At 39.4% G+C, this 26022-nt stretch overlaps 1 protein-coding gene across 2 annotated transcripts in view; it reads right to left on the bottom strand.

Annotated features, from left to right (window-relative positions):
- Positions 1-6102: 6102 nt before the first annotated feature.
- The window catches only part of LOC117511157 (solute carrier family 2, facilitated glucose transporter member 8-like), a 37412-nt gene continuing 17492 nt past the window's right edge, over positions 6103-26022 (bottom strand). For both annotated transcript variants that reach the window (XM_034171138.1, XM_034171137.1), the window contains 6 exons: positions 20208-20419; positions 15010-15159; positions 12966-13074; positions 12483-12656; positions 9479-9624; positions 6103-6267 (listed from right to left, as the gene is read on the bottom strand). In XM_034171138.1, coding sequence (XP_034027029.1) covers positions 6121-6267; positions 9479-9624; positions 12483-12656; positions 12966-13074; positions 15010-15159; positions 20208-20419 — 938 coding nt within the window. In that variant the 3' untranslated portion in view covers positions 6103-6120. The remainder of the gene's footprint in view (positions 6268-9478; positions 9625-12482; positions 12657-12965; positions 13075-15009; positions 15160-20207; positions 20420-26022) is intronic.

The raw sequence follows: 26022 nt of genomic DNA, 5'->3' as shown, positions 1-26022 counted from the left end.
ATTATATCATTTACTAACAGGGACTTAGAAGAGAGAGACCTAATGTTTAATAGACTGCATTTAACTGTTTTAGTCTGTGGTGCAGTTGAAGGTGCTATATTATTTTTTCTTTTTGAAATTTTATGCTTAAATAGATTTTTGCTGGTTATTGGTAGTCTGGGAGCAGGCACCGTCTCTACGGGGATGGGGTAATGAGGGGATGGCAGGGGGAGAGAAGCTGCAGAGAGGTGTGTAAGACTACAACTCTGCTTCCTGGTCCCAACCCTGGATAGTCACGGTTTGGAGGATTTAAGAAAATTGGCCAGATTTCTAGAAATGAGAGCTGCTCCAGCCAAAGTGGGATGGATGCCGTCTCTCCTAACAAGACCAGGTTTTCCCCAGAAGCTTTGCCAATTATCTATGAAGCCCACCTCATTTTTGGACACCACTCAGACAGCCAGCAATTCAAGGAGAACATGCGGCTAAACATGTCACTCCCGGTCCGATTGGGGAGGGGCCCAGAGAAAACTACAGAGTCCAACATTGTTTTTGCAAAGTTACACACCGATTCAATGTTAATTTTAGTGACCTCCGATTGGCGTAACCGGGTGTCATTACTGCCGATGTGAATTACAATCTTAACGAATCCCAACCCGTCTGTGTAAAAAGTTAATCAACTGGCGATACCAACCCAAGTAATATTCTACCCATATTATTTTAAGCTATTTGTTCTCTCTCTCGCGCGCGCGCACACACGATTACAACAGCAACGTGCAAGGTAAAGTTTTCTTTGAACCAAGGACTACCTTTTGGAAACCTATTCATATCCTTTGGAGATATGCTGCTGCCAAACAATAACAAAGATATAAACTCTTTGATGAAGCTAATAAACTGAGCTAAATAGAAAAAACTGGGTTAAATTGGGTTGAATACATAAGTTAATCTTATTTCCTTCTCTGTTCTCCAATGTGCTGCTGCAACAAAATCCTTTTCTTGCTGCTCTGACTTATATTGCTGTTTGACTAATGCACCTATAATAGACAAAGTGATTTTATTTAGACAATTTATGGTGCATTTGTTTCTTTGTCACATAATTCATGGTTACAAAGATGCAATCATTAAACATTCAAGAAAAAGGAATTATATCCCATATTATATTTCCCAGAAAAAGACATCACTTCTTCAAACATATATAACTCCCCTTTTCATTTGTGTATAGCAATGTGCTGTGATAAAACAAACAAAAATTAAATTCTAAAGATCAAAGAATAAGCATTTAAACATTTTCCTTTGTTACTTAGTTTTACCCAAGGTGTGCCGCTTATTCCTTCACTGCTCAAGTTCTGTTTCACAGGTTGTTAATTTTAGCTCATTTACTTCACAATGAAAGCTACATAAACTGAAGTTTAGTTTTTTGTTTCTTTTTTTTTTTAAATAAAAAGACCCTGGTTGCTTCACGATGCATACATTTAACATCAATGCAATGACACGTTTGCTTTATTTATACAAAACTCTAAGAAGACTTATGTGAGCATGAAATAAATCATAACTCATTCAAGCTTCAACAGCATTTTTAAGATGTTTCTGCACTTTCTAAACATTGTAGTTAGACAGTGGTAGACTTTGTCAGAATTGAATTAATTCAAGCTCTTTCATAATTTGTTCAGGGGAACATAATGGCATTTTTGCTATAAAACTGTGTGTAGCGGTGCCGCTTTTATCTTGAACATTTCTGAAGGCATGTCATTTTAAAGAGGAGAACTAACCCTAGAATTTTTTTTTCCATTTGTCTCAACAAAACATAATTGCCTGTTGCCCCCAGCCATCACTTATTTTTCCCCAACAATTTAATCAAATCTGGCTCCCATTTTTACTTCCACGTGTAGTTATAAAATTGTATTTTTATGACATCCAATAAACATAAATTCAACCTCCTTTGAACATTACAAAAGAAGAATGTGCACTTCAATCTTAAAACCCAAATAAAGGTGATTTAAATAAAAATATAAACATAATGGACTGTATAATTAACAGAACATCATCTTATGAGATACCATGTCAATTTTTGTTCTATAATTTGGGTCATGTTGAAGAGATTGGTTTTCACTTTGAAATTAAATAGCACAATCATTTTTACATTTTTGTTTTAAAAGGCTAGTTTTTATGTGATGTCATAAAGACTAAAAAAAAATGTAATAATTTGGTATGGGCTGCAAATAGTTTTAAGTGAGACTCAAGAGTGTTGCTTTCCGTAGCCAGTAATCAATTTGTTCCTATTGAGGTTTCAAATCCTGCTAAATCTGGCAGATCTCAGAAAGGTGGCTTTCACTACCAGATGTATATTATATTTTATACACACACACACACACACACACACACACATAATGGTTTAATGGCTACGGAGAGCAGTGCTCTCCGAATCACTTTGAATATTTTGCATAGAACATAGCAGACATTATTAAGGTCTAAAATCTCTCCCGATGTGTTACACTGTTCATCTTCCAAGGTTTTAAGCCAATGTCCAAAGAATTGAATTGAATTTGTTAGGCACAACAAACAAATAAAAAACCCCACTCATTTACAGACCACAAAATCAAAAAAAGTTACAGGAAAGAAAAGAACTAGAAAACACTGTACAAAGGTGCCCAAAAGGTGTAGGCAGAAGCAATGCTTATCAACGCCTACACCCACCCGTACAGTCAAATCAACCCAAGCTATGTGCCAGTTTATGCACGTTCATTTCCAACAAAGCCTGAGCAGTAGTAGCTCATAACTACAGCTTAGGTAAGTCAATATTTCACAAACCGCTCCTGTTTCGTACTAGTTACTAGAGTACATATTCAATAAGAATTCAAATGAAGCAGATTCTACATACAACACAAACTCAACCTTTTTCATCAGATGCATATCCGGAGAACACCATGTCTTTGTATAAATATTTAAAACAGTTGATATTTGGACATCGTTTGAGTTTCTCAGGTAGCTTATTCCATTTTTTTGGACCACAAATAATAGAGACAGAAGCATTTCCTGGTCATCGTAGCTCCAGCAATTTTAAAATGATACAAACCCCTTAAATTATATATTCCTTCTCTTTCCGTAAAATATTCTTGAATTCTAAATGGTAATTGCTTATTTTTCAATTTATACATCAATGGAACAGTCTTAAAATCATGTCAGAGTTTTAATATCTTCGATTTAATAAACAATGGGTTAGTATGATCCCGATACCCTGCATTGTGAATTATTCTTAATGCTCTTTTTTGAAGGATGAATAATGGCTGTACTGTAGTTTTATAGTCACTGGCCCAGACTTCAGCGCAGTAAGTCTAAGCATAAGATGTAGAATCCTTTGCCTCATTTATGATTTATTCAAATTTAACAAAAAAAGCATTCAAAGTATTTCTCACGATACAGTGTTTCACATATGAACTTGAAGAGTACAGAAAGTTTCAATTTACCCGAAGATTATGTGGCAGTGCCTAAGTGAACAAGGGAGCAATTTCAGGTACCACTACAATAAAGTTTTGATTGATTGATTTTTGACCAGAGTGCACAGAACTACACTACAGAAGTTTTCTTTATGTTGATGTCTACAAAAATGTTACCCCTTTTTTCTCCACAAAAAACAAACCAGCATTCAAATGTGAAAATTACTTGAACTCACACTGTTCACATGATGCACTTCATGAATATTCACTTATCACTCATCACTGATCTCTGACAGGAAAGAATACAAAACCTCAGTTTTTCACAGAACTGTTATGCAAACATACAGGTACATTTCTGCAGTCATTTATTCCACGTTAAAACCTAGTGACCAGAAAACTGTACAATACCTGAGAATAAATCAGACCCTGCACAGAGGAGGAACTGCTGATTCATATAAACTAGAACAAAGCTGATTTTATATATTATATATAAAAAGACACTATTGGCCCCAGGGGACAGTGTAGTGTTACTGGAGGTAGCTGCACAGGTACTTTGGTGGTTAAATGTACCATCATGTAACTCAAAGAATAAATCATCAGATGCTCTTCAGCCTTGTACTTGCTCAGTACATTTAAATTGTAAAACGGAACGTTATCCCCTTTTGGTACAGGTCTCAAGCTTGACCTAAACTTGAATGAGGTCTTTGCTGCCGGAAAATGAAACGGGATCAGTTGTTGTTACAAATAATCAGTTATTTCATGCATGACTTGATCGGTATTAGGGAACGTTAGCTGATCACAAATGATTAAAGATAATGTAGAAATTACAAATGATTAATTCCATATTCTGGTGTTTGGTTAGTGTCTGGGGAACAGGTTCAAATCTGAATTAAGGGGGTAAAAAATGCCTCTTTCCACCTATTTCCATTTCCTTGCTACCAATGACCAAAGTACAAAGGTACAGATGCAAGAGTCAAACCTGATACAGGTGTGTGTAAAAGTTTGGGCGCCCCTGATGATTTTCATGATTTTCTTTTATAAATCATTCGTTGTTTGGACCAGCAATTTAAGTTAAATATATCATATAGCAGACAAACACAGTGGTATTTGAGAAGTGAACTAAAGTGCATAGGATTTACAGAAAGTGTGCAATAATTCTTTAAACAAAATTAGGCAGGTGCATAAATTTTGGCACCCCAACAGAAAAAAAAAAAACCTTGATATTTAGTAGATCCTCCTTTTGCAAAAATAACACCCTCTAAATGCTTCCTATAGCTTCCAGTGAGAGTCTGGATTCTGGTTGAAGGTATTTTGGACCATTCTTTACAAAACATCTCAGGTTTATTGGCTTCTGAGCATGGACAACCCGATTAAAATCACACCACAGATTTTCAATAATATTCAGGTCTGGGGACTGAGATGGCCATTCCAGAATGTTGTACTTGTTGCTCTGCCTTCGTAGATTTTGAGCAGTGTTTAAGGTCGTTATCTTTCTGAAAGATCCAGCCCTGGCGCAACTTCAACTTTGTCACTGATTCATGAACATTGTTCTCAAGAATGTACTGATATTGACTGGAATCCATGTGACCCTCAACTTTAACAAGATTCCCAGTACCTGCACTGGCCACACAGCCCCATAGCATGATGGAACCACCTCCAAATACTGTTTTTCTTGGAATGCTGTGTTCTTTTTCCGCCCCTTATGTCCAAATAACTCAATTTTAGTTTCACCAGTCCACAGCATCTTATTCCAAAATGAAGCTGGCTTGTCCAAATGTACTTTAACATACCTCAAGCGATTGTTTGTGGCGTGTATGCAGAAAAGGCTTCCTCTGCATTACTGCATCTCTGTGCAAATTGCGCTGTATAGTTGAACGATGCACAGAGACACTATTTGCAGCAAGACCGTGTTGTAGGTCTTTGGAGCAGGTCTGTAAGTTGACTATGACTGTTCTGACCATCCTTCACTTCAGCTTATCTGAGATTTTTCTTGGCCTGCCACTTTGGGCCTTAACTAGTACTGTGCCTGCAGTCTTCCATTTCCTCAAAATGTTCCTCACAGTGAAAACTGACAGCTGAAATCTCTGAGATAGCTTTTTGTATCCTTCCCTTAAAAACATGATGTTGAACAATCTTTGTTTTCAGGTCATTTAAGAGTTGTTTAGAGGCACCCATGTTGCCACTCATTAGAAGAGATGCAAAGAGGGGAAACATTTGCAAATGGCCACTTTATGTACCCTTTCTCATGATTGGATTCACCTGTGTAAGGAGGTCAAGGGTCAATGAGCTTACCAAACCAATTTTGTGTTCCAATAATTAGTGCTAAATATTTTCAAATCAATAAAATGACAAGGGCACCCAAATTTATGCACCTGCCTCATTTTGTTTAAATAATTATTGCACACTTTCTGTAAATACTAGAAACTTCATTTCACTTCTCAAATATCAGTGTTTGTCTGCTATGTGATATATTTAACTAAAATTTCTGATCTAGACAACCAATGATTTATAAAAGAAAATCATGAAAATTATCAGGGGTACCCAAACCTTTGCATACAACTGTATAACAGTCATTGACCAGTCAACTAGCCATTCCCCATGTCATTCACAAAATATAATAAAGGTGGTTGAATGTTCCCTAATGTGAGGTGTGATTCAACAGATTTATTAGTTATTACATGTGTAACTTTCATTTTGGCAGGCCAGTGCTTCAGGAGGCTGGTGTTCCCCTGAAATTGGCTTCGATTTGCTCAAGTGTCTTGCCCTTTGTCTCTGGAATGAAGGCCATGGTGAAGATGACGCTGAGGGTGCACATGGTACCAAACATCCAGAAGGTCCCAGCTGTGGTTAGGAGGTCCTGTCAGAGGTCACAGCAGACAATCGTCAAAAAGAGCAACATGGTCATCTTACTCAGACAATGAAAACCCTTGAAAACTAAATCTGATAAACCAATTCAGTGAGACTGGCTTGGTCATTTAGGCACCACAGGACCCACAGAATCTGAAGTGGGACTGAAACATCAGAAAAGTCCAGATACAAGCACTAATATCTGATTATTTATTTATTCTCTGCCACAGCACGAAAGAAGCCTATGCACAAAATTATGCTTCAAGGTCTCATGCAGTCCCTGAGATGGGGTCATTAATGTATTTTAGATGATGGCCTCTGAATTAACCTTGACCTTAGACCTATGACCTTAACATGACATGCATTGTGTGAGGACAAGCCACAGTTTATCCATCAGCTGTGGGTGAAATTATTCTTTGTGAGAAGTTGGATGTCTAGAAACTTCCTACTTTTAAACTCTGATAAGACTGAAATGATGGTTCTTGGTCCAGTGAGACATCGGCATCAATTTGACCAGTTAACGCACAGCCTTGGCTCGTGTGTCATACATCACACTGACAAAGTGAGGAACCTTGGGGTAATTTTTGATCCTTTGTTGTCCTTTGCCCTCCACATTAGAAATATTGCTAGGACTGCTTTCTTCCACCTGCGAAATATAGCGAAGATTCGTCCCATCCTGTCTATGGCTGATGCTGAGACCCTGATCCATGCATTTATCTCTTCTAGATTGGACTACTGCAATGTTCTATTTTCTGGTTTACGGCAGTCTAGCATTAGGGGTCTCCAATTGGTTCAAAATGCTGCAGCCAGACTTTTGACACGAAGCAGAAAGTTTGACCACATTACATCCATTTTGGCATCTCTTCACTGGCTTCCTGTCCCAGTGAGATCAAATTTTAAGGTTCTGCTACTAACCTATAAAATTATTCATGGACTGGCACCCTCCTACCTAGCTGACCTAATTAAACCTTACGTACTGGCCCAGGCTTTACGTTCTCAGGGTGCAGGACTACTTTGTGTCCCTAAGGTGAATAAGAAGTCTGCGGGTCACAGAGCTTTCTCTTATCGTGCCCCTGTTCTGTGGACTGATCTCCCTGCGTCAATAAAACAGTCAGATTCTGTGGAGACTTTCAAGTCCAGACTTAAGACGCACTTATTTTCCCTTTCATATGGCTAGCATAATGGTACAGTTTTGTTTTATGCGTTTTACTCTTAATTCATTTTATTAGTAATTGGAGTGGGCCGCGGCCTCAACTTTACCTAAATTCTGGGTCTTTTAGTGAAGTTTAGGGCTAGTGGCCGTCGATCACCTTAGTATTTCTCTGTTTTTCTTATTGTTTAATGCTGACAAATTATACAGCATTTCTTGTCTTTCTGATGCCTGATTCTGTTTTTTCTCTGTTTAAGGTGCAGCTCCATCCAGAGATGGGAGTTGTGTTCGTGTTGGCGATCCTCCTGTCCTGTGCGCCAATTGCATTTCTTGCATATTCGTCCGTGAATTGTTCTGTAATTTATGTTTTGTAGCATGGCCCAAACAGAGGGTCACCCCTTTGAGTCTGGTCTGCTTGAGGTTTCTTCCTCAGAGGGAGTTTTTCCCTACCACTGTTGCTCTGGGGGTTGGTAAGGTTAGACCTTACGTGTGTGAAGCGCTTTGAGGCAACTCTGTTGTGATTTGGTGCTATATAAATGAAAATAAATTGAAAATTGAAACTGAAAATTCTTTGCATTCAAAGAAGTCACTGTGGAGAATAAATGATGACCTCTGACCTTGACCAGTGTTATGGGGTGACTGTATGCAAAGTTTATCCATAAAGTTTTCTTGAACCTTTGCATTGTGAAAATACCACCACAGACAGCCTCTTCCTCTTTTGCAGCAAGAGTAATGAAATAATTATTGCATGACTGCTGGAAAATAATCTAACATTAAGTTGATGCGATACATCACAAGGACATGATTTCAACAAAATTACATCTTGAATTTGATTTCCGCAGACAAGCTTTTTTTTTCAAGAGACATCATAAAATACACTCAACAAAAATATAAATGCAACACTTTTGGTTTTGCTCCCATTTTGTATGAGATGAACTCAAAGATCTAAAACTTTTTCCACATACACAATATCACCATTTCCCTCAAATATTGTTCACAAACCACTCGAAATCTGTGATAGTGGGCACTTCTCCTTTGCTGAGATAATCCATCCCACCTCACAGGTGTGCCATATCAAGATACTGATTAGACACCATGATTAGTGCACAGGTGTGCCTTAGACTGCCCACAATAAAAGGCCACTCTGAAAGGTACAGTTTTATCACACAGCACAATGCCACAGATGTCGCAAGATTTGAGGGAGCGTGCAATTGGCATGCTGACAGCAGGAATGTCAACCAGATCTGTTGCTCGTGTATTGAATGTTCATTTCTCTACCATAAGCCGTCTCCAAAGGCGTTTCAGAGAATTTGGCAGTACATCCAACCAGCCTCACAACCACAGACCACATGTAACCACACCAGCCCAGGACCTCCACATCCAGCATGTTCACCTCCAAGATCGTCTGAGACCAGCCACTCGGACAGCTGCTGAAACAATCGGTTTGCATAACCAAAGAATTTCTGCACAAACTGTCAGAAACCGTCTCAGGGAAGCTCATCTGCATGCTCGTCATCCTCATTGGGGTCTCGACCTGACTCCAGTTCGTCGTCGTAACCGACTTGAGTGGGGAAATGCTCACATTCGCTGGCGTTTGGCACGTTGGAGAGGTGTTCTCTTCACGGATGATGCGAAGGAGATGTGTTGCACTGCATGAGGCAAATGGTGGTCACACCAGATACTGACTGGTATCCCCCCCCCCCCAATAAAACAAAACTGCACCTTTCAGAGTGGCCTTTTATTGTGGGCAGTCTAAGGCACACCTGTGCACTAATCATGGTGTCTAATCAGCATCTTGATATGGCACACCTGTGAGGTGGGATGGATTATCTCAGCGAAGGAGAAGTGCTCACTATCACAGATTTCGACTGGTTTGTGAACAATATTTGAGGGAAATGGTGATATTTTGTGTATGTGGAAAAAGTTTTAGATCTTTGAGTTCGTCTCATACAAAATGGGAGCAAAACCAAAAGTGTTGCGTTTATATTTTTGTTGAGTATAAAATAGTTGCCTCAGACTATTTGAGCCTTCCAACTGGAACCCTCAAGAAAATACATGCTGCTGCACTCACCATCATGCTTTGGAAGGTTTTTGTGATGACAAATGCCATGCCCCAATTAGTAAGGACAACACAGGCGCTGGCAAAGCCCCTCGCTTTTAAGGGGAATATCTCAGACATGATCAGCCATGGGATTGGACCCCAACCCAAAGCAAACCCTGAACACAGAAACAAAGTTGAATGCGACACAGTTGCTGTACCTTGTTACAAATGTGCACATTTTACCACTATCTTATGAACAACTTATGTAAATAAAGGGCAAAACCTATTCAATTATTTGGAAAGATAGAGTTTCAAAGCACTTTACAATGATGCTGCCCCCCACACACCACATACACACACGTCAGCATGGTGCCATGCAAGGCACTCACACTGGGAGCAACTTGGGAACAGGGTACATTGCTTAAGGGTACCTTCAAGAGTTGAATCAAACCAAAGAGCTTTTGGTCAGTGACGCACAGAAGCAAAAGCATAACAAGTGTGTCACTGTCCAAATACTCATGTACTTGACTGCATACATAACACATTTTATGGATTGTTGCATAATGTTCAGAATATTTCACAAACAGTGAATAAAATGTAGAATCCTGTTTTTACAGCTTAAAAATCAGAAAAAGTTGGAACGTAGGGAAAATGCAAATACACCCACCAACTCAGTAATCCTTACATGGACTTTTAATTTGTTGCAAACAGCATGAACCCAAGATATTTCATGTTTTGCATAGTCAAGTTTTCATTTGTTGATATAATCCATCTCGGCCTCCTCGGAACTCGGGAGGAGCTCGGAGTGGAGCCGCTGCTCCTCCACGTCAAAAGGAGCCAACTGAGGTGGCTCGGGCATCTTTTCCGGATGCCCCCTGGACGCCTCGCTGGAGAGGTGTTCCTGGCATGTCCCATCGGGAAGAGGCCCCGGGGAAGACCCAGGACACGCTGGAGGGACTACGTCTCTTGGCTGGCTTGAGAACGCCTCGGGGTTTCCCCGGAGGAGCTGGGGGAGGTGTGTGTGGATCGGGAGGTCTGGGCGGCTTTGCTTGAGCTGCTGCCCCGCGACCCGACTCTGGATAAAGCGGAAGAAAATGGATGGATGGATGGATATAATCCATTCCTGCAACACATTCCAACAAGAGCGTTCTGAGAGCACAATACCCCCTGCTGCCAAATGCTGCCAAATGCTGCTTTGGTACAAGTGCTTGCTACATTCTGACAACATTTCAAGGTATGTGATTTCAGAATGCAGACACAAAGTCATGAAACTGACAGAGTCTGGGTTTGTTAATCAAGGGCCATAACTCTGCCAAAATGTGTCTAGTAGTACAAGATTACAATATGCATATTACCAAGCTATTACAAGGACTTGTACCAAGTTTCATGAAATTCCTTCTAAAAACATGAGGGGATTATTTCAGAATGCTTATACCCATTTTGGGACAGACAGACAGGCAGACATTCCCACAACATAATGCCGCTTTGGGCCTTCAGCCAGCGGGGGATAAAAATGTGGGCAAGAGGAAGTTTAGTGCAAAATAAATAATGATGTTACTTCAAACATGTGATCAACAGGTGATTATATTCATGATTTGGTACAAAAATAGTATCCACAAAAGATGAGTCTTCGAGGAACAAAGATGGACAGAGGTTCTCCAGTTTTCCAACAAATGTATGAGAAAATGGATGAAATGTTTAAAAAGTCAATATTCCCCAAAGAAAGAGTCAAAGGGATTTGCATATTTCTTCCTCTACTCTGCATAATATCATTAAACAATTCAAGGAATCTGGAAGAATTTCAGTGTGTAGAGGGTAAGGGTGGAAGCGTAAGCTAAACACCCATGACCTCCACTCCCTTAGACAGCACTGCATCAAGAACGGTCATTCATCAATAGCTGATATAACCACATGGGAAAGGGGTGACTGGGAAACCTTTGTCAAGCACTACAATACGGACTTATATTCACAAACACCACTTAAATCTTTATTGTGCAAAAAAGAAGCCTAATGTTAATCTGGTCTAGAAGCGGTGTTGACTTCTCTGAGCTTGGAGGCATCTGGTTTGGACAGTTCCACAGTGGAAACATGTATTGTGGTCAGAGTAATCCATATTAGAGACTGGACACTGTGTGTTCCAGACCAAGGAGAAAGAGAACCATCCAGACTGTTATCAGCAACAAATTCAAAAGGCAGGGCCTATCATGCTATGGGGTTGTGTCAGTAGCCTAGGCAAAGGTAATTTACACTTCTGTGATGGCAGCATTAATGCAGAAAAGTACATTGAGATTTTTAGCGCAGCATATGCTACCTTCAAGATGACATTCTTTCTAGCAACATTCTTGCATTTTGATTCATGTCATGCATTTCTTTCAACAAGACACACATTACTGTGTTGGCCTGCCCCCAGTCCTGAATGTGTGGAGTATTTTGAAATGCAGAAATGCAACATTGACAACACCGTACTGTCACACACCTTAAGGCGTGTTTGCAGTAAGAATGGGACAAAATAACACCTGAAATGCATTACCCTTGGTATTCTCAAAGGTAATCCTTTTAAGTGCTGTCAGAAAAAAATGTTGACATTATGAAGTAGTAAATATTTTAGCATTCCAAATTTTTCAGGAATGTGTTGCAGGCCTCAAATGCAGGAATGATGTATATTAAAAGGATCTGAAATTGACCACAGAAAGGTTCAAACCATCAGCAATGAAACAGAAACCAAAGTAAATGTAAGAATCACTTTTTTTAAATTTGCATTTTCCATACAGTCCCTACTTTTCCTGATTTGGGGAAAATCCTAAGCACTCAAGTCTTACTAATGTCATTGAAACCCATAATGTCACCACCTGCCTTTTCAGTTTCATAATAAAATCCTACAACTGAAATACCTTTTAGCACACACACAAAATCAGAGGAGGTACCATCTGTTACCCTACATTAATTAGAAGTGGATAACTCCCAGTCACTCCCAAATATTTACTTCATCCATCATGTTGGGACACTAAAAATGACCTCAGAGTCCACATCTCACCTGCGATGAAGACCGCCATGCTGGTCAGGGCCAGCCAGCTCAGATCAGTGTGGGCTGCCTGACTCTCATGGAGCTGGACGTTCTGTACCATGTGGCTCAATGTGACATTGTGAGTTTTGGATATGAGGTAAAAGTAAACCCCAAATGCTGTGGTACTGACTGTCATGGCAACACCTTGGTTTGAAAAAAGAAAAACATATCCCAAACTATTACTGACATTTTAAGAGACATTCAAACATGCAGTATAAACAAGTACTATTCAAAATAATTCAGAATTTATTTTATATAATAAATAAAATTCCCAATTATATACCATAATGTGTCTATTTTTTGTCCTTTTCTCATTCATTAAATGTATTCAATGTAATTTAACTTAAGGTGGGCATTTAATCAACATTTTTTTAAAAAAGGGGGTGGGCTAATGCTTGGCCCTGGGCCCTACGATGGGCAAATGGTGTGTGTGTGTTTGAAAAATTTAAATACCTGAGACGATTAGAAGGATTTTCCTCCCAGCCTTGTCCATAATCACTGCTGCTATTCCTGTAAAGATGACCTGGATCAGACCCACGATCACAGAGGCTAGGTCACTTTCCTGAAAAACAACAGAATGCAAACATGCCCAACATTATATTATGATTAATTATAGGTATCCACACACAATCACACTGCATAAACATTTGTCCTCAGAGGTTGATGTTAACTCAACACCGACATGAATGTCATGCCAATATTTGGCTTTCAATGACTGATTTGAACTCTTCTTTTTGTGGAGCAGAACAAATGTAAAACAGGAACCTTCTCTCCTCCCCAAAAGACTTGTGCACAAGCTACAATTTATTTTGGTTTCAAGAAATGCTAAGGAAATGCTGGTGATGAGATATTTTTGGTACTAGGCCTCTTTGCACGATGTGTGAAACAAAGTGTTACTTAGTGAGATTAAGATGAGGAGTATCACTGCTTTGTGAGGGAATGTCGGCTACAACGTTTTGTCCATGTGGTGCATTTCTCTGGGTCTGATCCAGTACACGGATACCTCAGCATTGAGGATCCCAGTGGCTGGAGAAGGCTACGGGGACATCCATGCTAGACCTGGCTGTGAAGGACACATGGTTTCTTTTGAGAGATGGATGTGGACCAGTTGTGTGCCTGGGTGGTTGCAGCAATGTGCAGTACCAACACTTGACCATGCCTAAAGAAATGCGCTACATGGCCAAAATGTCAGATAACATTCCCTCACAATGCAAGCAGTCCTGCTTATCTTTATTTCCATAGCAGATTTTTGACACCCAATTGGCTACAATTGTGGTGCAAAAACCCAATTGGGGCCTGAAGTGGTGTGCAATAGGTGGTACAAGTAGTGTAGGTCATTCTGAACTATCGGGGAAAAATGAATAAATATATATGTCTGTGATGTGGGGACACATCGTGATACAGTAAATATCCAGATGTAATTTGTGCAGATATGGGGAAATATTTTGCAAAAGTCAGGGCATGTGAACAATAAGAGTGCGAATGGGGTGCAACTGGAGCACGGTGTGGAGCAGCACATTATAAGAAGCTGGACCACCACATTACCTGTCCTCCTGTCTCACTCCACTGTTGTGTACTGGCCATCAGTACTTCTTGAAACACAAATATACATCCATAATCTTATCAAAAGCATGCTGCACTCTTCAGCAGAAGACACTTTTTAGATGTCAACATACATTTTAAGCTTGTTATAACCACGGGCACTAGCACATACACTGTACACGGTACCATTTTGTGCATGCCCAGAAGCTCTCATGTCATTGGCTGCACTCAAAATCATTTATAGTCTGCACAACCCTGCTGTATAATAATATGACACACAACCTTATACTGCTTTTGTCACAAACTGGGCCCCGATTCCCTATTTTTGGAATCAAGAAGGCAATCAGGTGAAAAGCCTGCAGTGGAAGACGGGCTTTACTGTTTGACACAAAGTCATTCCAGTATCCAAGGATCTTCTGAAGAAACCTTGTTCCAAAGACATTTACAGTAGCTGTCACCTAAGCTCACTCGTTAGCTAACCCTAAAATCTTACACACCTGTACTCCTCGTTAGTCATAGGTTGTGGAGATATATTATGGGGTCAGAGGTGTAAACTGGCATGTCAGATGACAAAATTGCCATTTTTGTTTCCAAATGGACAGAGACTAACAGACAATTTCATTTGTTTGGAGGAACGTCATTCAAGAATAGGGATACACCTCCTAAATGTGGTGTTGCTCCACAAACTACAAATAAGGTTTTGTAAGAGAGATAAGTTAATTGTCCAAATTACATGATTTGAGTTGAATACTGAATCTATAACATATTGAATATTTTTAAGTCCCCACTAGAAAAAAATATATGAATTTCCAACAATAAAAATATAAATAATTTTTAGTATATACACTGATAAAGCATGGTTCATTTCTCATGAAGAATAACACAGAATCATGGCAATATATTTTTAGGAAAATATATATTTTTAAGTTTGACTGAGACTGTCAAGGCTCCTCACCTTAAAATGTGCCTGTTCAAATATGGTTTTGGCATAGAACATGATGGCATTGATCCCACTCAGCTGCTGAAACACCATCAGCATGACACCAATCATCAGGGGCTTGTAGACTCCACGATCCTTCAGGTCAACCATCTTAAAACTAGATGTCTGGGGGGGGGGGGGGGGGGGGGGGGGGAAAGAAGATTTCACCGACAATACTGAGCGAACCTTAAGTTGCAGTTCCTTTAAAGGCCACTAGATGTTGGCTTTGCCTACAGCAGTGCGTTGTTTATTAAGTAAGCACATCTCTGTACATGGGTATTTTAATCACTGTCACGCAGCATTAAACACACACATATAAAGTTAATCCTGTTAGTGAAACTTTGCACTTCCTTTATTTTCATGTCCAATATGCCTCTTCAGCACTCTAGTGGATTATTCAACACATCATGGCTTTTTATGCACTGCATCAGCATGATGCACTCATTGTTGCAGGCAGCTAATTAACATCCTCATTACATGCAGGTGGTTGGTGTAACGGGAGCAGCCGAAAGAAAAAGAAGATTACATGAATCAGTCGATTTGCACAGTAAACAATCCTTGACACGCACGCGGCAGTTTTTTTTTTTCCTATTCATGATTTCAAAGTGTATAAATGCTGTTTTATTCTGGTGAGTTTAATAGTTGAATGCAGGTTATATTTTGGTTCACTGTGTGGTTGTGCAGTCAGTTATGTTCCCATCTGTTCCAGTTACAAATCACACAGATAAACACTCCTGAAGTTAAAAAAAAGACACTAATCTGAATTGACCATAAACTCAGTTTTATGAGAGGTGAGGCCTTCTGTCTGCACGAAGAAAAGAAATAAGAAAAAGTTGTTGTATCGTCTCAGACACACACATTACATACAGTAGTGTTCAGAATAATAGTAGTGGTAAGTGACTAAAAAGATTAATCCAGGTTTTGAGTATATTTCTTATTGTTACATGGGAAACAAGGTACCAGTAGATTCTCACAAATCCAACAAGACCAAGCATTCATGATATGCACACTCTTAAGGCTATGAAATTGTGCTATTAGTAAAAAAAAGTAGAAAAGGGGGTGTTCACAATAATAGTAGCATCTGCTGTTGATGCTACAAACTCAAAACTATTATGTTCAAACTGCTTTTTTTAGCAATCCTGTGAATCACTAAACTAGTATTTAGTTGTATAACCACAGTTTTTCATGATTTCGTCACATCTGCAAGGCATTAACTGTGTTGGCTTGGAACCAAGATTTTGCTCTTTACTAGTGTGCTTGGGGTCATTGTCTTGTTGAAACACCCGTTTCAAGGGCATGTCCTCTTCAGCATAAGGCAACATGACCTCTTCAAGTATTTTGACATATCCAAACTGATCCATGATACCTGGTATGCGATATATAGGCCCAGCATCATAGTAGGAGAAACATGTCCATATCATGATGCTTGCACCACCATGCTTCACTGTCTTCACTGTGAACTGTGGCTTGAATTCAGAGTTTGGGGGTCGTCTCACAAACTGTCTGCGGCCCTTGGACCCAAAAAAGACAATTTTACTCTCATCAGTCCACAAAATATTCCTCCATTTCTCTTTAGGCCAGGCAAATTGTAACCTCTTCTGCACGTCTTATATTTAACAGAGGGCCTTTGCGGGGGATTCTTGCAAATAAATTAGCTTCACACAGGCGTCTTCTAACTGTCACAGCACTTACAGGTAAATCCAGACCGTCTTTGATCATCCTGGAGCTGATCAATGGGTAAGCCTTTGCCATTCTGGTTATTCTTCTATCCATTTTGATGGTTGTTTTCCGTTTTCTTCCACGCATCTCTGTTTTTTTTTGTCCATTTTAAAGCACTGGAGATCATTGTAGATGAACAGCCTATAATTTTTTACACCTGCGTATAAGTTTTCCCCTCTCCAATCAACTTTTTAATTAAACTACGCTGTTCTTCTGAACAATGTCTTGAACGTCCCCTTTTCCTCAGGCTTTAAAGAGAAAAGCATGTTCAACAGGTGCTGGCTTCATCCTTAAATAGGGGACACCTGATTCACACCTGTTTGTTCCACAAAACTGACAAACTCACTGACTGAATGCCACACTACTATTATTGTGAACACTCCCCTTTTCTACTTTTTTTTTTTTTTTTTTTTTACTAATAGCCCAATTTCATAGCCTTAAGAGTGTGCATATCATGAATGCTTGGTCTTGTTGGATTTGTGAGAATCTACTGGTACCTTGTTTCCCATGTAACAATAAGAAATATACTCAAAACCTGGATTAATATTTTTAGTCACATAGCACTACTATTATTCTGAACACTACTGTATATATACACACACACAAACACACAGTATCCGGAAAGCACAATGCTTCACTTCTTCACATTTTGTTATGTTACAACCTTATTCCAAAGAGGATGAAATTCATTTTTTTGCTCAAACTTCTACACACAATACCCCATGATGACAATGTGGAAAAAAGTTTTTTTTTTTTTTTTTTTTTGTCCAGTATTAGGGTTCTCCAACTGGTTCAAAATGCTGCTGCCAGACTTTTGACACGAAGCAGAAAGTTCGACCACATTACACCCATTTTGGCGTCTCTTCACTGGCTTCCTGTCCCTGTGAGATCAGATTTTAAGATTCTGCTACTAGTCTATAAAATTGTTCACAAACTGGCACCTCCCTACCTAGCTGACCTAATTAAACCTTACGTACCGGCCCAGGCTTTGCGTTCTCAGGGTGCAGGACTACTTTGGGTCCCTAGGGTGAATAAGAAGTCTGGGGTCACAGAGCTTTCTCTTATCATGCCCCTGTTCTGTGGAATGATCTCCCTGCGTCAATAAATAAAGATTCTGTGGAGACTTTCAAGTCCAGACTTAAGACACACTTATTTTCCCTTTCGTATGGCTAGCATACTGGTACAGTTTTGTTTTATGCTTTTTACTCTTTTAATTCAATTATTAGGAAACTGAGCGGGCTGCAGCATCAACTTTACCTAAATACTGTGTCTTTTAGTGAAGCTTAGGGCTAGTGGCTGTTTAATGCTGACAAATTATACTGTATTTCTTGTCTTTCTGATGCCTGGCTCTGCTTTTTCTCTCTGTTTAAGGTGCAGCTCCATCCAGAGATGGGAATTGTATTTGTGCTGGAAACCCTCCTGTCCTGTGCACCAACAGCATTTCCTGTATATTCGTTTTGTGAATTGTTCTGTAATTTATGTTTTGTAGCATGGCCCAAGCACAGGGTCACCCCTTTGAGTCTGGTCTGATTGAGGTTTCTTCCTCAGAGGGAGTTTTTCCTTACCACTGTTGCTCTGGGGGTTAGTAAGGTTAGACCTTACTTGTGTGAACTGCCTTGAGGCAACTCTGTTGTGAAATGGAGCTATATAAATGAAAATAAATTGAAAAAAAAAACTGGAAAAAAAAAAGGAAAAAACAAAACTAAGAAATTGTATGTACATACGTATTCACAGCCTTTGCCATAAAGCTCAAAATTGAGCTCAGGTGTATCCTGTTTCCACTGATCATATGAGATGTTTCTACAGCTTAACTGGACTTCACCTGGGGTAAATTCAGTTGATTGGAGATGATTTGGAAAGAAACACACCTGTCTACATATAAGGTCCCACAATTGACAGCGCATGTCAGAGCACAAACCAAACATGAAGTCAAAGGAATTGTCTGTAGACCTCCGAGAGAGGACTGTCTCAAATCTGGGAGAAGGTACAGAAACATTTATGCTGCTTTGAAGGTTCCAATGAGCACAGTGGTCTCTTCCTAGAGCCGGCCACCTGTCTAAACTGAGCAATCGGGGAGGTGACCAAGAACCCGATGGTCACTCTGTTAGAGCACCAGCATTCCTCTGTGGAGAGAGAAAACCTTCCAGAAGGACAACCATCTCTGCAGCAATCTACCAATCAGGGCTGTTTGGTAGAGTGGCCAGATGGAAGCCACTCCTTAGTAAAAGGCACATGGCAGCCTGCCTGGAGTTTGTCAAAAGGCACCTGAAGGACTCTCAGACCATGAGAAACAAAATTCTCTGGTCTGATGAGACAAAGACTGAACTCTTTGGTGTGAATGCCAGGCGTGATGTTTGGAGGAAACCAGACACATCCCTACAGTGAAGCATGGTGGTGGCAGCATCATGCTGTGGGGATGTTTTTCAGCAGCAGGAACTGGGGGACTAGTCAGGATTGAGGGAAAAATGAATGCAGCAATGTACAGAGACATCCTGGATGAAAACCTGCTCCAGAGCGCTCTTGACCTCAGAGTGGGGCGACGGTTCATCTTTCAACAGGACAATGATGGCTGTGCGTCGACGCTCCCCATCCAACCTGATAGAGCTTGAGAGGTTGCAAAGAGGAATGGGCAAAACTGGCCAAAGATAGGTGCACCAAGCTTGTGGCATCATATTCAAGAAGACCTAAGGCTCTAATTATTGCCAAAAGTACATCAGCAAAGTATTGAGCAAAAGCTGTGAATACTCATGTACATGTGATTTCTTAGTTTGTTTTATTTTTAATAAACTTGCAAATAAATAAATTAATAAATAAATAAATACATTTTAAAGCTTTTTTCATGTTGTCATTATGGGGTGTTGTGTTTGTACATACATAAATACATACATACATACATATAAATAAAGGGTGGTCCTCTACAGTATGCCAAAAATAAAAATGTGACTTGCTTTCCACCCAGAACTTGGGTGCCAGCATTGTGGGGTTTCGTGCTGTGTTTTTATTTTTTTCATGGGGGAAGCTTTATGTCCACATACGATTTGCACTCTGGGTAATCCATTTGGATTTGGGTGCTGCTGCACTCCTAATTGTGCGAATCGTGTGCTGGCTTCATACCACATTCTGAGTATTCATACATGGCTGTACAAATGTCTGTCCCATACAATTGCAGCTCGAATTCTGCTTGTTTATCCAATTCGTGTGATCTGTACAGCATTCATGCTCTGGTGTGATGGGGCCATAAGATATTTGCATCCTGTATGCATAAAATGCCTTCAGTGTATAGTTCTGTGACCGTGTGTGCGCCAGCATCCACACCAGCATCCGCAGCGGTTTGAGCAGAAGCCACAACCTCACTTGATGGAAAAAACTGCACCACACATGCCTGACATATTACCTGTTCCGCCAAATAACCGCACAACAAGCCATGTGTGTGTCGTCTGAACTGGCTGACTTACCTGCTGGTTGCTGGATTCCCTGATACGAGCGCACTCCCATTCAACAGGGGCATCAGGGCCTCGAAGGGTGCGCAGCGCCTTCTCTGCTTCGTACCTCTTGCCCTTTGCCAGCAGGAACCGGGGAGTCTCTGGCATGAAGCTCATACCCAAAATTAGCAGTGTTGGTGGGATAGAGCTGCAAATTGCCAGCCACCGCCAATCCATGAAGATCCCTGCAAAGCAAGACAGGGACTAAACAGAAGGCCACTCAACAGAAAAAGAAAAAAAAAAAAATCTAATATTTATTTTGATTAGTAACATCATTTCATATCTGAAATTTGATGCCAATAGCTGAATTTTGATTCTCACATCTGATCCTGTCCTTTCATATATTATTCATATATCCTTTTATTATTATTTTCATATAGTATTGACCTCTGATCTTTCAACAATGATCCTGATCATTGATATTAGATTGTGAAGTTGTAGCAAATGTTATATGTATATTTTTTTCAGTTTCATAGTATAAGAGCATTTGTTGATGTTCAATGAAAATGGACATTTTATTAAATATTCTAATTATACAAGTTGGTAATTTGCATCTGTTTCTAAACACATTTTGAATTCTGATCATAGATACCAATAATTACGAGCAGGACTGTAAAATTCTTGAAGAGACAGCAAAACCTCTGTACGTTTTAAACTGAGCGGTGGGAAAGAACCTGAATGTCTTTAAAAGTTAAATTTCTTAAAAGTTTTCCTAAAAACAAACAAACCGTGCGCCCCATGCTTTTAAAACATCAAAAGTTCTATTTGACTATATACAGTATTTAAAAACATATTGCTCACTCCACTGATGAAAAAGCTCTAAATAGACATATTCTACTTTCTCATTAAAATAAACAATTCAAGTAAAAAAAGAAAAAATCCAAGTTAATGAATATGCAAATAATCAGACAAACCACACTGGTTCTCCGAGAAGGAAACCAGGCAAACAGCATGTGACTAACAGTAGAAGGAAATAATGATGACATCTGGCCTTTAAAACCGTGTCACTGAATGAAATATGACACATATTCCTGTGTCCTAGTTTTCCTCTGCGTGCCAAAGAAGATACGTTGTGAACATGCCTGTCAATGTGTCTCAGCTGGTTTGATTTTTCCACTTTTTTTTTTTTTTTAAGTGTGCAAGCCAAAACACCAGCAGGCAGTTGCATCACTGGTAATGCAAAAGACCAAATAAATAAATAAATAACCTCTTGGAAAGTGAGAAAACATTAGCAAACACAGAACATGAAAGGAAGCCTGCAACACATACGCAAGTTTAATAATGCATCAACTGCAAATGCTCAAATGCAGGCAAAAACATTAGCGTTGCTAATAGCCACAGCACAATAGAACCATTAACAATGCTAAAAGAGCCTAAGCTTTGTGACATCATAAGTCAAGAATCTTCAAGAAGAACTCAAAGTCAAGAAACAGCAGGGAAAATTTAGAGATCTGGAGGACTACAAAACTTATAAATTAACTTTGCCCTGAACCAAGAACCATCTTACCACAAAATTCAGTCAAAATCCATCCCATTAAGTTGAGATATCTTGTACATAGACGTAGGCAATCGCATAACATCTGCCTTCCTCCAGAACTTTCCAAGCATTTTAAAATATGAAATATTTCCAGCTTCTTTACAAAGTCACATTTTCTTTAAAACTCCCCCCACACAACTCCTTGGTAAACAGAAATTTGCTAAATTTGTTACACTTTAACTTCAAGGTATCACTTCACAACAATTTGACTACAAATCCTTATTTAGAAACAATCAAACTAACTACCAGCTCAGCCGTAGCTAAGATACATCCACACCAACACAGACACAAAGAGGCCCTAAACGGGCACAGGGCAACCTGCCTCACATGACACATGCAGCTTTGACTCAGCAAGATGAGTAAGTCGCTTCGGCTGCTCCCTTGCTTGTACTCGGGGTCACCACAGGAAATCCACGGTGGATCTGCATGATGAACTGGCACAAGTTTTATGCCAGATGCCCTTCCTGATACAACTCCACATTACATGGAGAAGTGTGGCAGGGGTGGGACAAAAAAACAAGTCTGACAGCCAGGGACTCTGGACCCCATGAAAAAAAAAATTGATACTGTTTAATATAAAAATATGCATTTTAATGATATTTTAAACTATCATTCCCATATTTGTGAAAAGAAAACATGACAGTTACGTGGTAGCGGAAACACTGAAAATACAATGAAATTCATTTAGATTCAATTATTTGCTGCAACACTGATACTCCATATTCCAAAACTCATCCCTTTCTTTAAATACTTGAACATAATATTCTCTTAAGGTTAATTATCTGAAAATACAAAACTTAAAGTGTAGGTGACACGATATGTAATTTTTTATTTTTTTTAGTATTTAAGACTACAATTAAACTACAGTTTGAAATTTATCATTTCCTGATGTACAGTTACTGAAGAGATAAATATTCGGATTTTGAACTCCACACCACTAAAAACCAGGAACTTCCCGACAATGGAGAAGGAGGAGGAAGTGGCATCACCACTGGAACCATTATCTTAATAATCCCATTTATTTATTGATTTTTACAGGCTACTGACAGCCCCGTTTCCACAGAGTGGTTCAGGTCAGTGATACACGTTTTTTTTATACCTGTCAGAATGGTTAATTCTCGCTGACAGAATCCTTTTGATTGGCAGGTGGAGCACTTTAATTGATGAGCGCACTCACAAGGTGTTGGCGGCTTGTCTTTTAACTTGCAGAGCAAACAGGAGAGACTCGATACAACAGCCGCAGACGCAATGAAAGGATTATACCTGTAGCTGACCGTGCCGGTCATGGATCAGTACAACAGAGAGTTGAACCATCATGGACTTTTCTTCAGCCAGGACAACAAATTACATTTTTTCCCCAGACATTTTCATCAGACTGAAGATGATCTCACTGAAACGGACAGGTAAAACTATATCATTTTCTCCTTGTGTGAATGGTTTTAATATTTAATAATAACGTGTTACGCTACTAACGTACAGTACATTAACTGTATTCAAGAAGGAAACAATATTTATTTTAAAAATAGCTGATATTTTCAGTCCCTCGTGACATTTTTCAGATTTGAATGTACCCGTTTCTCAGAAACAAATCATAAATAAACAATACAATAGATAGTAAAACTATTTTTTTTTTTTTAAATCAGTTGATTAGACTAAAGAGCTGGCAAAAAAAGTATCACCTCCACCGGCATGCCGAAATTGCCTGCAGTATTTATTTATTTATTTTATAAATCACATTCTGTGTTCTGAACTCTGCCAATATCGTCACTGTTGTCAGACTGAAATTTTTCCTCCAAGGTTTAGTCTCCTGCACTGTCGTCTAAATAAAGCTCAAAACCACAAGGCTGTGCCCTCCACAGCTTATTTAGACACACATTGAGACTGGACTTTAAAAAAGCTCCACACTAGAAAAAAAATGCCCAAAAACAGCTCAACCTCCACTGTGTTTGCAATTAATTTTGGCTTGAATCAGTAGGTGCTGTTGCGGTGATGACGTAACAACAATGTGGCCATGGCTGAGGGCTGAAATAGAGCGCAGGCTTCAGACAGCTGTAGTTTATCCTTCACCTGCTCACTATGGTACAGCTTAAATACTAATAAGAAGCTTCTTATTAGTATTTAAGCTGTACCATCTCTGTTTGTGCAGGACTCTGAGGAAGATGTGACTCTCACATTGAAACGTCAGTCCCTTTGAACATTTTTTTTTACTTTCAGCACCTTATTAAAGACTTTTTGCACTTATTTCTGTGCTGCACCAGTTATTTCTTCTTTTTTACAAATTGGTCCTGCCTAGTTGCACCAGATTTGTTTGTGCTGTGCAGAAGCACGGTGAACTCTGTCTTTGCTCTACTGAATACTGTGTTAGAAATATAAGCAGAAGAAGAAGAAACAGCTAGATGTGTAATGCTAGCAGCTGCAGGTTTGTTGATTAAAACGGCTGCCGTTTTTCTCTTTTCTGCAAATATATGTACTTATGTCTCCATATACATTTTTACACGCTTTACTTTTTCTTGTTCCCCTTTTTAATATTATTATATTTAAGCAAATATTGGAGTAGTGGGGTACGAATTTTCATATATAGAACAAGATGCAAGATGTAAACAATAAAAATAAAGAATCAGAAGTGGACCACTGTGGAGATTTAACCCCTTCTAAGCCTGTATATCCCATCGATGGGAAATTTCACTTTTTATTTGTGAGATACTGACAAGCCAAAATGAGGCGGGTGGTAGGGGGTTGAAGCCAAACCATGGCTGGGAGTCTTACTTCAAATAAGCAAACACATAAAGGTAGAACTTGGTGCAAAAATATATCAAGGAATGGTGAAGATAGAACATTGCTGAAGCAAGCTTCCTTTTGCAACCCCATTTCCAATCACTGGCCCTTGCTCAGCCTTTCTTCAACGTCGAGTTTTCTCACTAGCAAAAAAAAAAAAAAAAAAAAAATCACTGATCATCTCTTTGCAGTCCAGCTTTCTAGTCAACTGACTCTCAATGGACACAGCATGGCAAGACTGCAAAACCTTTCGTGGGACATAGTGGACCTCAAGTAGTTTTTTTTTTTTAATATATCAGTTTTAGTTTACTGAAAGATCTCTCACCACCAGCAACAGTAACTGGCAGTGTGCCAAAAATGTTATGCAGCTGCAGCTTATGAATTGCATTCAGGAGTTCAACAGGGGACAAGTTAGGAGGGGAAACATATACACTATTTAGGTGTCTTACTTCATTTTGAAAATCAGGAGTAAGATCACTACAATACTTTGTGGTCAGTGGATGCCACACAGAAGAGACTTTGTCCTCACTAATCTGCCCAACTTTCAGAACAGCAGAAAATTTGTTCACATTATTTGCAGTTGTCTGGAACCGAGTGTTCAGGGGCCTCATGTACAAAGTGTGTGTACACACAAAAACCTGGCGTACGTCCTCCTCCATGCTAACTTTCAGATGTATCAAAAGTGAAATGACCATGGAAATGTGCGGCGCCCCACACCAAGTTCATGACTGGTGTACGCACCTTTCTACAGCTATTGTTCCTCTGGCGACATGTTGAGGTGATACTGGGAAACTGTTAATAATGTGAAAAAATGAAGTCATCAATCTGAAATGAATACATTTAAATTTAATTGAAAAAGTGAAAAAAAAAGAGAAAAAAAAAGAAGAAGTAAAAAACAAACCAGACACTACACCATCGTCTCCTGCAGATGGACAGATGCCGGGGTGGATATAAAAGGGCAAAGTGATGAGGAAAATGGCATTAACAATGGCTGCGTTAGCATTGTTAGCACACTCTCACGAGTGCCACTAGTTTAGCTTACTAGCTTAGCTCGTTATAGCCGAACAACTTTCCACAGTTTCTGGGGATTCTGTGTTAGTACCTGCCCGCGGCTGATGTGCCTGATGAATTCCTGCGCAAAAAGCAGTTCCCAGATAATTGTGATATATTCCTGTGAGATAATGAGTATATCTCATCTAAATCAATTCTAAAATTTACCAGTAATAAAATTATAAAGAGAACTGAAGTTTTAAGAGTGGCCATAATAAATATTTAAGAAACGTAAAAGTTTATGAGCATTGTAAACACTGACACAAGGGAGTTTGATGCGGAAGAGTTCAGAAAGATACGATCGGAATGTTTTGATTACCATTTACAGTTGGCAATGAAAGACTTGAGGGGTAACTTCATGTTAAAGTCAGAACAAGAAGCTGCCCTGAAAGAACTCTATCTGGGAAGAGACACATTCTGTGTGTT

Source organism: Thalassophryne amazonica, chromosome 5, assembly GCF_902500255.1.
Source record: "Thalassophryne amazonica chromosome 5, fThaAma1.1, whole genome shotgun sequence".
NCBI classification, from domain to species: Eukaryota; Metazoa; Chordata; class Actinopteri; order Batrachoidiformes; family Batrachoididae; genus Thalassophryne; species Thalassophryne amazonica.
This window is presented reverse-complemented; position numbering and strand designations above follow the sequence as displayed.